This window comes from Centruroides sculpturatus, unplaced genomic scaffold, assembly GCF_000671375.1.
Source record: "Centruroides sculpturatus isolate CEXI.00-Female unplaced genomic scaffold, Cexi_2.0 scaffold983, whole genome shotgun sequence".
Classification (NCBI taxonomy): Eukaryota; Metazoa; Arthropoda; class Arachnida; order Scorpiones; family Buthidae; genus Centruroides; species Centruroides sculpturatus.
In genome coordinates, this window is record NW_019385180.1 from 58,374 (window position 1) to 71,829 (window position 13,456).

Genomic DNA, 13,456 nt, shown 5'->3' on the forward strand with positions numbered 1-13,456 from the left:
AACAAAGGAAATTCATTTCAGTTTGTTGGAAAATGTCTGAAAAACGAAAGAAATGCAAAGTGCTGTCGTTAGAAGATCGTGTGAAAATTATCAGATAAAGTGAAAATGGTTTATCACAACGGCAATTAGTGACAAAGTTTAAATGGGAAAACGAAATTTATTTTACCGTACACCTACAGTATTTTCCTTAGGGGTATAAAATATTGTGCACAATACAATTAATCGGTTGATCTCATCGTTTGATAAAATTTATTTTATTTAATTATTACTATTATTTTTTTGAAGCTCATATACAGTGCATGTGTGATAAATAGTTTATGCATCAATGTACATTATTTCCACGATATTTTTAGAAAAATAATATCCAAGTAATTTTTGCACACAAAATATTCAAAAAACAATAAACGCATTAATGCAAAAATCAGTTTTACGAGCAACCTTCCTTTTTCGATTCCACAATGACAATCGCGGAATGTAATGAAATCGTATAATGAGACATAATAATAAAACGATTTTATTATTAATTATTTTTCTTATTGTACTTAAGAAAATAAAAATACTGTATTTTTTATTATTTAATAAAGTTAAAATAAGATTAAACTAACGAATACCAAAACCAAAGTGATGTAGAGATACTATGCGCTTGTATATCGATGACGTAGTACACATAACTGAGGAGCAAACGAAAAGAACCAAGTTGAATTAAATCGGAAAAAAGAAAGTGTGCATTATAATCGAGAAAATGCAACTATTGTATTAATCTTTAAAATATTGGTATTAAATCTGTCTTATAAAATCACGACAACTCTTGTAAATCAAGTTACAGTATCCGATAAGAATAAAATATAATACCAATATAGCCCTATCGTTGAAAAAATTTGCTTATTTTTACTCATCTCGAGTTTTGCTTAGTAGAAAGGCTAAAAAGTGCGCAAAATACGTACGGAAATACGTTATTACAGGACCACTTGTATTGGACGACCATCTATCTAAAAGACCACTTTTTGAAGGAACCGTGGGTGGTCACCATAGACAGGTTTTACTGTATATACATTATTCATTTTCTAAGTGTACATAAATAGTTTTTACTTAATCTTACATAATCTTGTATGAAAATTTGCTTTTTATACATATGTAAATCACAAGTTTTCTAGTTTTAAACATGCCTTATACAATTTTAAATAATGAAAATGGAACAATAAATTTAGAATTTCATCTGTAATATGCTCAGAGAAATTCAATTAGAAATCTAAATAGCTGGTTTATTTTTTTTTTAGCTATACAGTGGAACGAACTTAATCCATTCCGCGACTCCGTTCATTAACTGAATTGTTTGTTAACCGAAACAATTTTTCCCATAGAAATTAATGCAAATGCAATTAATCTGTTCTAGTCTCCAAAATTTTTGTCATTTGTAATATACAATAATTTTCTTTGATGAAAATGTAAGAAAACGTAGTATCTATCATTACAGCAATAAACATGTAAACTTTGTTTAATAAAATAGCACTGTACATACCTTCATTTGTTGTAGTTGCTGGCAGAAAAGTGGAGATATACAAACCTTAATGCTTAGAAAGGGAATCCCTCCAAAAAAAAATGATGGGTAGCACTTCATCGGAAGATTCTTAGAATCGAAGTCTCTTTCGGTAAAAACCCCACCAGTGGCTAAGTGGTCTTCGTACCTTGAACACGGGGAGTTCGTTCGTGGGTTCGCACCTCGCTCAGACGGGCTGGCCACGTGGAGTTCTCCGGGATTTCTCCACATCTGTAACCCCTAAATAGGGGCCAGTTTCCCTTAAAAACACTTCCCAGAAAGCATTCCCCCTAGTCAGATTGCCCAAGTGTTGCATTGTCATAATTTAACAAAGAAACAAACTCTTTGTGTAAGGAACAAGAAATTGATCTAAAGTGGATTGTCTTACTCTTTTAATCAAAATTTTTCTCAAATGCGATAGCGCATTGTCGTTTATATTGCGTTGTCGTTTTCTAATGCCACTATGACTTTTTTCTCTCTTTGATGCCATATTGATTAAATATATAAATCACAAAACTGAAAAAAGAAGTATAGCACAAACACTCGGAAAAGCAATGCTTAACTCNTCTTTCCTTTATTTTATTTCCAATCTTTAGGTCATAAAAATTTTAACTTGGTTAGACAGTCACTCACTCTGATAAATCAGATGATTCTTGCATGGTATGAAATTTCAATGCAGCATTGGTAAAATTAGAAACCGAGGAATTCAAAAGACCTGAAAAAAGGTCTCGTTTATTGTTTGAAAATTCCAAAGAGAATAATAACTACACACTTACCAAAGTCAATATAATGTTTAATTGTTTCCTCATTTTGAAGGTTAAGATAAAAATCATGTAATACTTGAGCATAATCAAACAGGTTGAAAGGTAAAAACAGAGAATCTGATAAATCTCTTAACAGTTCTCCTAAAATCTTGACTATAGTAGAATAGTACTAACAAATAAAATTAGAAATAATTTAACTTGTCAAATCTGACTATAAGCTGAAAAATATATAAACAATTTTTAATTTCAACTATATAAAAGATACCAAATGCCTTCATTTTTGGATAATTTAATTAATAATTTTTATTCTTTACTACCTTGAATGTTGGATCGACAAATTTTTCGATAGCATCGAATACGTCATATTCAGTATGATACAGCGGATAAAATGCATTTGGAGGCTAGAAGTAGAATTACCATATTTCCCCCCTAGGAAAATATTTGGAAGCAAATCTGAACGTGTAGTTGAAGAAAGGCGAAATCATTTAGAGGTATGACTTGATGAATTCATAGGATGAAAACTTAACTCAATGAACTTCTGTTTATATTTTCTTTTTATTTAGGTGTATCTTAATAAACTTATTTTGATTTGTATGCAAGTTGAAGGCTGTCCTCTACACACTAGACAGAATCTCTGTAAACAGGACATTTATGACTTTGCACCATTTTTCCATAAAGGGTGTTTTGAAACTAGCAAACATGGAACCGGATAGTGTGTATGTATGTATATATTAATCTACATACAAATTTAGATTTGTGTGTAGAATTACATATTTATTAGTAATTATTAAAAAAATATATATATTTATCAATCAAGAAATATAATAAGACATTGTGTAATCTTATCATTTGTACCAAATAGTGTTAGTTTGCTGTGGGTTTTCAAATGGAAGAAAGAATAAATACAGAGATTTCACATATTTTATATATTTTGATAAATTTTAAATACAGCTTGTAATTTTTGTACATAAGTAAAATAAAATACTGCTTGCATAAATTGTTTAAATTATGACATACATTCAAATTTTATAAATAATTTTTTTATTAAATAAGTAAAAGTTAAACAGTTCTAATAACATCAGACGTTCATTTGAGCAGATGTGATATTTTGAATATATCCCTAAAAAATTCACCTGTGTACAGCAGTTCATATTGATGTGTCGGAATAATTTACAAATAATTCACTCATTCATAAAAAAAAGACATTTCAAATGTGGACTGAAACATTCCTTTTTAATAGAATGTAGCCTAAGTGCTTGCAAAATTACTATTACATAATTTTATGTTTAGAATATGGCAAAGTAACAAAGCAACTATATTGTCATTAAAATTAATACAAAAATTTTCAAAACTAGTAGTAGTTTTTGGAAATAACTTCTTGTCTTAATAATTTCACATTATATTCATTCAAAGCAATGCAAACATTCCATTTAAATAATGATGACATTTTTTTAATATGTTCTAAAAAAACTATTAACTAAATCTATGTATTAATATTTGGTTATAATTATCATTGAAATGGCAGACAAATATAAAATGTAACTGGAAAGACTATTTATATTGCTATTCCTCTTTTAGATCCATAATGGAAGTTTCTTGACAATTAAAAATTTTTAATATAATTATCATCATTAATTCTAAGCCACTTTATAAAGGATGAAACTGTAAAGGATCTATCTTTTGAGTCTCTTAAGAATTAAATTTTTTGAAATATCATTATTGCTAATTATTGACACTAAGCTATAAAGGATGCTAAAATTACACACTACCCCAAAATATTGGGGTAGTGCGGTCTGTTGGCAAAAATAATAATTGCTAATTGTTGCTAGCTTGCTGCAACACCTGCCTAAAGACATCATCACTGTGGAATCATGTTAAAAAGTTGTCCCTTTAGATGAGGATCCATCTATTGGGAGACAGCAAAATTCTCTGCAGATCTGTCTTTTGCATCTCGTTGATGGTAAATTCACTGAAGAACTAGATACTAATTTGATAACACTTACTATTACGGTAGAGTGTCATTTATCCAAATCAATTGAGGACAAGTTGTTCGGATAATCGATTATGTACGAAAAAATATATTAACTTATCCCATGTCAAAATTTTTCTCTGTTGTGTGTTGCTTTGCATTGAATTTTCGATGTTAAGCCTAACGTAAATTTTTTAAAATAATAATCGTGGCTATTGTATCGTTAAAAATTATTTCTTTATTTTGTACAAACAAAATAAATATAAAAACAAAAAAATTATATTTTGGAAGTTAATTTAGTATAAAAAATGTTCAATTCAGCACAACACAGTCCGACTGGAAACTTTCAGTTAACTGACATTTCGGTTGATCAGCTTTCAGATAAACGACGCTCTACTATATACATAAACCAGAACAGGATATATGAGGGACCAATATTGGCATCTAAAAACAAATGTGTTGCCAAATGTACTGAGAGTAGGTGAAAATGTTAGTCCAGCAGTTGTCAAAATTATCTCACTAACCTCACAAATTACAAAGGTGATGTGATGTCAAACTAGTCATATGTGTCCAGCATTGCTCGGATTTTTGAGAGGGTGTGGAATTGAGTGTGATAAAAACAATGGTCCTAGTAACTAAAATGTGCATTTATTGACCAAAAAGAAACAAATATGCTTCAGGTGATTTGATTAACTTTGGTAATCCAAATTTCACAAAAGCATTACTGGTGCTCCAACATATGGCACTATGTTATGAGGCAGTGGTCCAGCTGGTTCCAAGGAGTTTAAAATCTCCACCAGGTACTGTAGGTCTTCATCAAGAAAATTCAAATAACAGAATCATTTGAGTCCAATACATTTTTTAAAATATGCTGTCATGTGCACATTATATAAGGCATGGATATGTGGTTCATAAGGCTGGCAGTCAAAGCATGGCAGATATACTTTTTAGATTGCTCTCTCTTCCTTGTTAATGCAGTTTCCTGCTCTGTTTGCTTTGAAAATTTCAAGGGCCTCCATCTCTAACATGTTCTCCACGTACAAATGTTTTTAACATGGAGGCTTGTTGAAATAATGGGACAATATCCCTTCTGATTGAGAGAGCAGCAATGATTTTTCCATGCTGAATGGCATATTTGTGCTGCTTAAGACATTTGGCTCCACCAAACAATTGCTATCCGATGTGGATCAAATCTCTTCCAGACCTGTCATCCCTAAAGGGAATGGCACATACTCCAGGGACTCTATTCTTATTTAATGGATCCTTTGCATTGCTAAGTATATTGAAAATGATCAAATTTCACTTGTATGCAACACTGCATCCCTTGAGACTCTCTGGTTATATATAGGAGTTAAAATGAGGTCCTTACCACCGAGTGGTCTTTTTTTTCCTCCTTTCTCTTCTGGTTGTGTTGTTCCTGACCAGTAGCCACAAGCTTACTATTAATTTTTTCAATGAATCACTTAGACAGTATTAAGAATATAGGAAAGCCATGACTGGTTGCTATCTCACGTTGCATGTCCACCTTGCTGGTGCAGTGGATATGCACTCTCTTGATGAGCACCATGAATGCTGCTATTTTGTAGCAGTACAGGTCATGGGAGTCTGCTGGAAAGTAAATTGGCTCAATTTCAGGTTTGTGGTATACAGTGGTTTGAATGTTACCCCTCTGTCCAATGTTTTCCATATGAGTATATCTAGGAAATATACTGTACCTCCCTTTCACTTCTGGTCAATTAGTGTTGTGAGCTCATACGGATTATCATTCATGCATTGTAAGAATGCCTCCACCTGTGATCTGTTCTTCCATATAATGGGGTATGTCATCTACAGTGTGATGTTTGGAAGAAAAGGAACATGCACCACTTGAACAGGATGTCATTAGTGTTGTTCAGAAGGAAAAAAAGGAATCTGACTGACAACAATCTAAATAAAGTTTGTTTATCTTATTTATCTTACATTTAGTATTGTGATGACAGATGTCACTGGCTCTTACCAATGTTGTTTCCAGATGTGGCTCTGAAGCCACATCTAGTTGGCAATCCATTACATATAATAGCAATAACACAATTTTCTTCTAACAATCTTTTTTACAAGTTTAAAATAAAAGTTGATAATTTTTGGTGTAAAATCAATAATTATCAACTTGACATGTTTTGGATGAAACTCAAAACAATAATAATGATCTTATTAGATCATTATTATTGTTTTGACACTTTTGACACCTTCAATAAAATATATTTTTTAATATTTTGTCCTAAAATTAATGTTAATGAAATAGATTTTTATTGATAGTCCAATAATTTAGACATATGCTGACTTAATATAGCTAATCTATTAAATAAGGTAAGTGAATGTGCAAAAGACCGTTGTGTAATAATCATACAAAGTTCAAATCTGTATAACTATTCTATGAAAAGTTCATTCTGAACTGATTTGTATGCAGTAAACTTGAGCCACTACTTCATCTCACATTGTATCATAGAGCTCTTGACAAAATCATTTTTTTTATCTATTTCTTTTCACAGAAATAGATGATAGAGCTAAGTAGAAAAGCTCAGCACATGACAAGCAGCCAGATGATAAGTGTTAATTGTTGACTTTGTAAACTAACTTTATAATCATTTGAACCAGTTAAACTATCTTCAGAAGAGCTTGTGCCAAATGTCCAAGTCATATCAATGAGAAAGACTTATCTAGTACAAAATGCTGGTCATCACATCAGTACAGCAACTTAGTTTTCTATGGATAGTGAGTGAATTTTGAGGTGTCGCTCAGCACTGTATACAAGTTAGTTGATTTGTCCCCCTTTGACTTCCCAGAAAAAATGACCAAGTGAATTGGAGTCGAGAACATTGTGACCTGACTGAAATTTGGGACTAATGAGTCTTGATTTAGTCTTCAAATTGATTCTTGGCGTATTTATTAGTAAGGAGACTTGAAACAAATGTCATGCCATGAAACAAACTTTGTGATGTTTCATGGCATGACATTACATGACATACATCTCAATCAATGGCTAGACAGATTTTCAGACTATCTCATGATAATTGTGTTTGTTAGTATCGTAATGTGGCATCAGGATCCATTACTGTAATGGGTCTCAATACAGTATACTCTCGACTATCTGTGTACAGATTATCTATGTATACTTATGTCTTGATAAAAATTTATGTCAGGAATGCAAATATTAGCAAGAGTTAACAATGCAGATTTTTTTTATTTTAATACTGGATAGTTGAGGCATAAATACTACTCAACTACTGGATAGTTGAGGCATAAATTAAATGGCTAACGAGTACAGTAAGTGCAGTTGATTCTTGAACAATAAGGCTTTATTTTTTTTCATAAGCATGGCATAAGCTTCAAACTAATTTATTTTCTTCAATTTTACATCGTTTCCTTATCAATAACCATTAATATAGCAAAATTAAAGTCGTTTTACATCTAGTGGCAGCCTTCATTCTTGGCTAATAATACAAGAAATTTGTAGTGAACTGCAAAACTAGTTCCATAAATTTTTCTGTGTATATCAAGTTTTATTCAACTCATTTCACATCTACAGCTTTGATGTTGGTAACTGATTAATATTTTATACATAATATATAAACTATCTACATTTGTCAGCGCTAATCCTCAGTAGATAAAGAGCCAAAGAGCCAGAAACCCAATGGACAAAGATGAAGTAACAAGACGTCGTAAGATTTACCATTCCAATTTTAAAGAAGATTTTTTCTTAATATTTATTGGTTTTTTTGTGTTTTTAAGGAACTTTTTAAATATAGGCAGTTGTGTAGCCTAAAAAGGAAGGTCCAGCTGTCTGTACTTTGTTCTAGAACACTTTGTAAAAATGGTAATCGTCTGAAATATATTTTTAGAACGACTTTGTCTTTTAATTTTGTAAAAAATAAACTATTATATTAAATTTTAATATGAAATTAAAAGCAAAAGAAAAATTGATTTAGCTTTCATTAAAACATACTTGCGGATTATCCGTGCCTCCACAATCGGGAGTATACGGTACTTTAAAAATAAAATTAAGATCACGAGCCAGTTTATAATCTCGTCAAACATGTTTTAAGATACTTTAAAAAAATGAATAGTTATTCTTAGAATCCCTCTTTACTATTTCAGAAATTCAGATTTGCAAGAACAGCATTTAACCTCTCAAATCTTTGGTGGTAACCTTATTTGCAGCATGCCAAATTGTCGTCCCTAAGTTCAATAATAATTTGGCATGTTTTATTACTTTGAAGTGTATCTTACCATTGAACTTTTATGAGCTAATTTTGGATATTTTCAAAATTTGTCGCATTAAATACTCAACGTATTTTTTGTTTTTTCATATATTATTCCAATAATATAATTTATTAGAATGCACTTACCTTGTAAATTTTGTTAAAATCTGGAGGGAAACTTGAACTTTATACTCTAGGACTCGTCACTTATATTTTATGTTTTCTAAAGGATTCTTACAAGAATATAATTACTTAAATAAATTTGAGTATCTTAGATTTAATCAAGAATATATAAACTTTAAAAATTTTGAAATAGTATCTATGGAAATACTTGGGACCAAGAATGTTTTGGATTTTGGAATACAAGATACAATAGAATTGGAGAATTATCACTATCAGACGTTTTTGACTTTAATGCTGGCTCTCCGCTTAATGCTATTGTGAAGTGATTCAATTGCCTTAGTCACTGTTCATGCACAGTAAAATTGCCTTTGAGTACTTTGACGACAGTAGTGAGATGTATATTTTCACATAGCAATTCTGTTCCAGCATCCATAATTCCAGGTGTACATGACATCATATTTTTACCCATCATCTTTAGCACTACATAAGATGTGTGGAAATTTTGAAAAGGTGCAAAAAATAATTTTTTAATCTAATATTTGCTAAATATAAATCTTTGCTTTGTGTTTTTAAATTTACAGTTGAAAGTTTTGCTGCCATTTTAAAAAATTCTCATACTTCATTGCAAATTGCTTTCCATTTTGTGCAAATTGTGAAGGCACATACATACAACAACGATTTCATTGCTCTACAAATTGGCACAATCGCATAGCCGTCACCTGGTAAGTGAGAAACCAGCATAAGGATATTTTCTGTTGGGTTGTTTATATAAGTATTCACAGCTCACACTTATGGGTTAAGTAAATTGTTGAATATCTTGGCAGTGCACCATGGTTGCACGTTGCTATTTAATTATCTTCCACGGCATGGTGAATGGTAATTCTATTCCAAAGTGCTCCCCACTGTGAAAACAAGCTTGCAGATTTTGGAATTTTGGTTTGGATACACTCAACCCGCATAACTATCAAACTATCAATTATAAATACAAGGTTAAGTAATAATTTTTGCAAAGTTATAATAAACTTGTAGGCTGTAAGAAACTAAAATAAAATGTACGGAAAAAAGTGAATTTTTGTAATTAAATAAAGGCAATATATTTTTAGAAATTTTGTCAAATTTTAATAAAAATTCTATAATTTTGTAAATAAGTAAATAAAATGTCACTTGTACAATTATTCAAATATGGAGACATTTTAATATAATTAAAATCTAAAAATATTTAAAACACAAAAAATACACATACTATAATATCAAATCCAATACAATAAGTTAGCAGAAATTAAAATTTACTGCTTTGAGCGCACAAAAATCTTAAAAAGAATTTCTCAATAGAATGATATGCACATGATACAATTATAATGTTATTTTAATCTAATGATTGAGAAAAGTGGACGGATACTTCTTTGGAATGTCTTCTTGCCTGCAGAGATTTTCCCCCCTTTTATGAGCAACTGATGCTAAATGAAATTGAGATTGACCAATCAAGATGACTAGGACAAAATTTATGTTTTAAAATCTTAAACTTAAAAAGAGTATTCCATAAAAATAAAACATACTAAATAGATTCAAATTTTACATCTGAGAATTTAGCGAGATTGTCTTCTGCAGAATGATGTCGACATTTCTGTCGATATATTTTCAGAAGTTGAGCTGCAACACATCGTCTAAGAAAACTGATATTTACATCTAATTAAAACACCAAACAAAGAAAGGGCACCGAAGAACTTCGTCACACGACCTCTTCTATGATTGCCGTAGCACTTTGAATTGTCAAGACTAAGAAAGAATATAAAATTCTGACATCCTCTTGAGAAATGGATTCTTTTTTCTGCAGCACGTCAATGAAATAATTCATGACTGCTGGGAAAGTTTCGTCGTATGCATTGCTACCTTGCGAGGGAAACAGATTTCTGAAAAACAAATTGAAGAATTTTTTAATCTTTTAAGAAATGAATCTATACAGATTAATTTCTTAAAAGAAAAATAAGCATCTGTTACCTTTTGAGAACATAACGAGAAAATCCGTTTGGATCTAAAAATGCCCTTTCCAGCAACAGTAACTGGTCGTTAATTCGTCGAATCACCATGGGGCTAAAAACAGATTTATATTGCAATCACTTAGAAAAATTTTATTTATAAAATATAGTTTAAAATCTTTCCTTTATTTTATTTCCAATCTTTAGGTCATAAAAATTTTAACTTGGTTAGACAGTCACTCACTCTGATAAATCAGATGATTCTTGCATGGTATGAAATTTCAATGCAGCATTGGTAAAATTAGAAACCGAGGAATTCAAAAGACCTGAAAAAAGGTCTCGTTTATTGTTTGAAAATTCCAAAGAGAATAATAACTACACACTTACCAAAGTCAATATAATGTTTAATTGTTTCCTCATTTTGAAGGTTAAGATAAAAATCATGTAATACTTGAGCATAATCAAACAGGTTGAAAGGTAAAAACAGAGAATCTGATAAATCTCTTAACAGTTCTCCTAAAATCTTGACTATAGTAGAATAGTACTAACAAATAAAATTAGAAATAATTTAACTTGTCAAATCTGACTATAAGCTGAAAAATATATAAACAATTTTTAATTTCAACTATATAAAAGATACCAAATGCCTTCATTTTTGGATAATTTAATTAATAATTTTTATTCTTTACTACCTTGAATGTTGGATCGACAAATTTTTCGATAGCATCGAATACGTCATATTCAGTATGATACAGCGGATAAAATGCATTTGGAGGCTAGAAATATATTTTATAATTTAATTCAACATTAAATAATAATTAAATTTAAGCTCATGGTATGCTTACTCTAGTGTCGTGTATAAATGCCATATCTACGGCAGGAATTCCAGCTCGAATAAACGTGGAGTACGATCCTCTGCCATCAAGTGTTTGGATGCTTTGTGAAAAAAAAGAAAAATTTATTATTTGGTTAAATCATTATTATTTTTAACAATAACAATAAAGAATTTACTTTGGGCGAATTTTTAACATAGCGGACTTCAAAAAATTATCAAGTAATTTCGACGGAAGTTCCGGCTCGGGATCCAGGAAAAAATCGTAATCTAAAAATGACTCGTCTCCGGTCACTTGTTCCGGAAATAACAATCTGGATATGTTACGCTGCAGAGGAAAACTCAGCTTCCATGAATCATAAACTCTTAATATACCATTAGTGACTTCTTCAACATTAGGATTATACACCTGATAAAAATCATGTATCAATTGATAAGTTATTTAAACTAGAAAGATTTTTTAAAATTTATTTATTAAAATGTCTTTAAGAAATTAATAAACACTTTAAATCCAACTTTTTGCACTATATTTCTTCATTACTCATACTCAAATAAAATTCAACAATGTACTTCATTATCATTCTAATCATTATTTTTGTGTAATGGATATTGGATATGCATTGATACTTGTACTGTACATTCAGTATTCATAACTTGCTCTGCCAAGTAACAATAATCAAATATAGCATTTCAAATTATGTATTGTACAGTACTTGATTGCAGTTTACTCAGTGGAAAGAATTAAATTCCTTCTGCTGCCAGAAGGAATGTTTCTTATTAGACATTAAAAAGTATAATAAATTACTCTTTAATAGCCATGATAATTTTTTATATTTGAATTATTATGGTGATGTTTTCCTTTAATTGCAACATCCTTTTATCTTACAAAATTTCTGAATTACAGATTTTTCCATTTTATTAACTCTAATTAAATCAATGCTATAATACTGGATAATGTATTTAGTACTTGATATAAGTCGGGATAGGAATTAAAACAAAAGGAAAACAACCACTGTTCACAGAACATATGCAATAGTAAACAACTGATACTAAACACTCATTTTCAAAAGTATTCTAAATTCTTGTGAATACAGAGTACAAAGGTAACGAATAGTTACAGTATTTGTTTGTTGCAAATGATATTTTTCATGGTGAATAGAAATGACAAACCAATATGTAAAAACTAAGATATTGTTTATTAAATACAATAAACAGCAATAGAAGACACAAACACACAATATATATTATAATGGAGTTCTCTATTGAAATTAATATCCCTACTTCTAGTTTACTGCTGTAATAGTTTTCTTCTTCACATTAAATATGGAAGACTGTCCATTTTTAAGTGTAAGAAAAATGAATTGTATGTGGCAAAGCATTCTCTGAATTTACAGATATTACAAATATTTAATACTGATGTATTCCTGAATATGTGAAGGTAAATCTATAATCAATAGTAGCTAAAACACTGGTTACATTTATTATGAAATAACAAACTGAAACCGAAAAATGCAAATTTTAATACTAATGTTTTACCATTTCATATAATTTACTCTTAAATTCTCTAAGAAATTAAATATATTTTAGTAAATTAGTTATTGAATCTATGCTGTCTTTGGTTCTAGATAAAATTTGAATGTTAAAAATCATGTATAAGGAGCATCAGTGACCTGCAACCATAACACAGCAGAGTTTTAAACATAGCACATTTTAACCACAAACAGAATTGAAATTTTGATAATTTAAAACAAGAACAGAAATAGGCTCAAAATAAAGTATTAATTAATAAAAAAAAATCCTTTAAATAAAATCAGAAATAGAAATGTCAACTTTTATTCAATAATTAGTTAAACATTTTGAAGACAATTGTCTTTATTGATTGACTTCTGTCTGATTCTGGGGCTATTTAAAAAGTTGTCTTTATACAAGAGGGGTTGCAGATTTATCAGACACCCTGTATATATGTCAGTATGCATGCTAATAGTTTAACCAATAAATAATCCTGATTATTTATATT

At 30.1% G+C, this 13,456-nt stretch overlaps 2 protein-coding genes across 2 annotated transcripts in view; one reads left to right on the forward strand and one right to left on the reverse strand.

The window, feature by feature from the left end:
* The window catches only part of LOC111635824 (kinesin-like protein KIF16B), a gene marked incomplete at its 5' end in the record, with an annotated part of 47,335 nt that extends 42,966 nt beyond the window's left edge, over window positions 1–4,369 (forward strand). Inside the window, 2 exons of the mRNA XM_023380926.1 lie at window positions 2,709–2,792; window positions 2,865–4,369. Of these exons, the coding sequence (XP_023236694.1) occupies window positions 2,709–2,792; window positions 2,865–3,014 (234 nt within the window). The remainder of the gene's footprint in view (window positions 1–2,708; window positions 2,793–2,864) is intronic.
* Window positions 4,370–9,827: 5,458 nt separating this feature from the next.
* LOC111635827 (N-acetylated-alpha-linked acidic dipeptidase 2-like) overlaps window positions 9,828–13,456 on the reverse strand; it is a 35,618-nt gene continuing 31,989 nt past the window's right edge. Inside the window, exons 12-18 of the mRNA XM_023380929.1 lie at window positions 11,619–11,848; window positions 11,453–11,543; window positions 11,300–11,383; window positions 10,995–11,151; window positions 10,852–10,933; window positions 10,630–10,722; window positions 9,828–10,541 (exon numbers count right to left, since the gene is read on the reverse strand). Of these exons, the coding sequence (XP_023236697.1) occupies window positions 10,361–10,541; window positions 10,630–10,722; window positions 10,852–10,933; window positions 10,995–11,151; window positions 11,300–11,383; window positions 11,453–11,543; window positions 11,619–11,848 (918 nt within the window). The 3' untranslated portion in view covers window positions 9,828–10,360. The remainder of the gene's footprint in view (window positions 10,542–10,629; window positions 10,723–10,851; window positions 10,934–10,994; window positions 11,152–11,299; window positions 11,384–11,452; window positions 11,544–11,618; window positions 11,849–13,456) is intronic.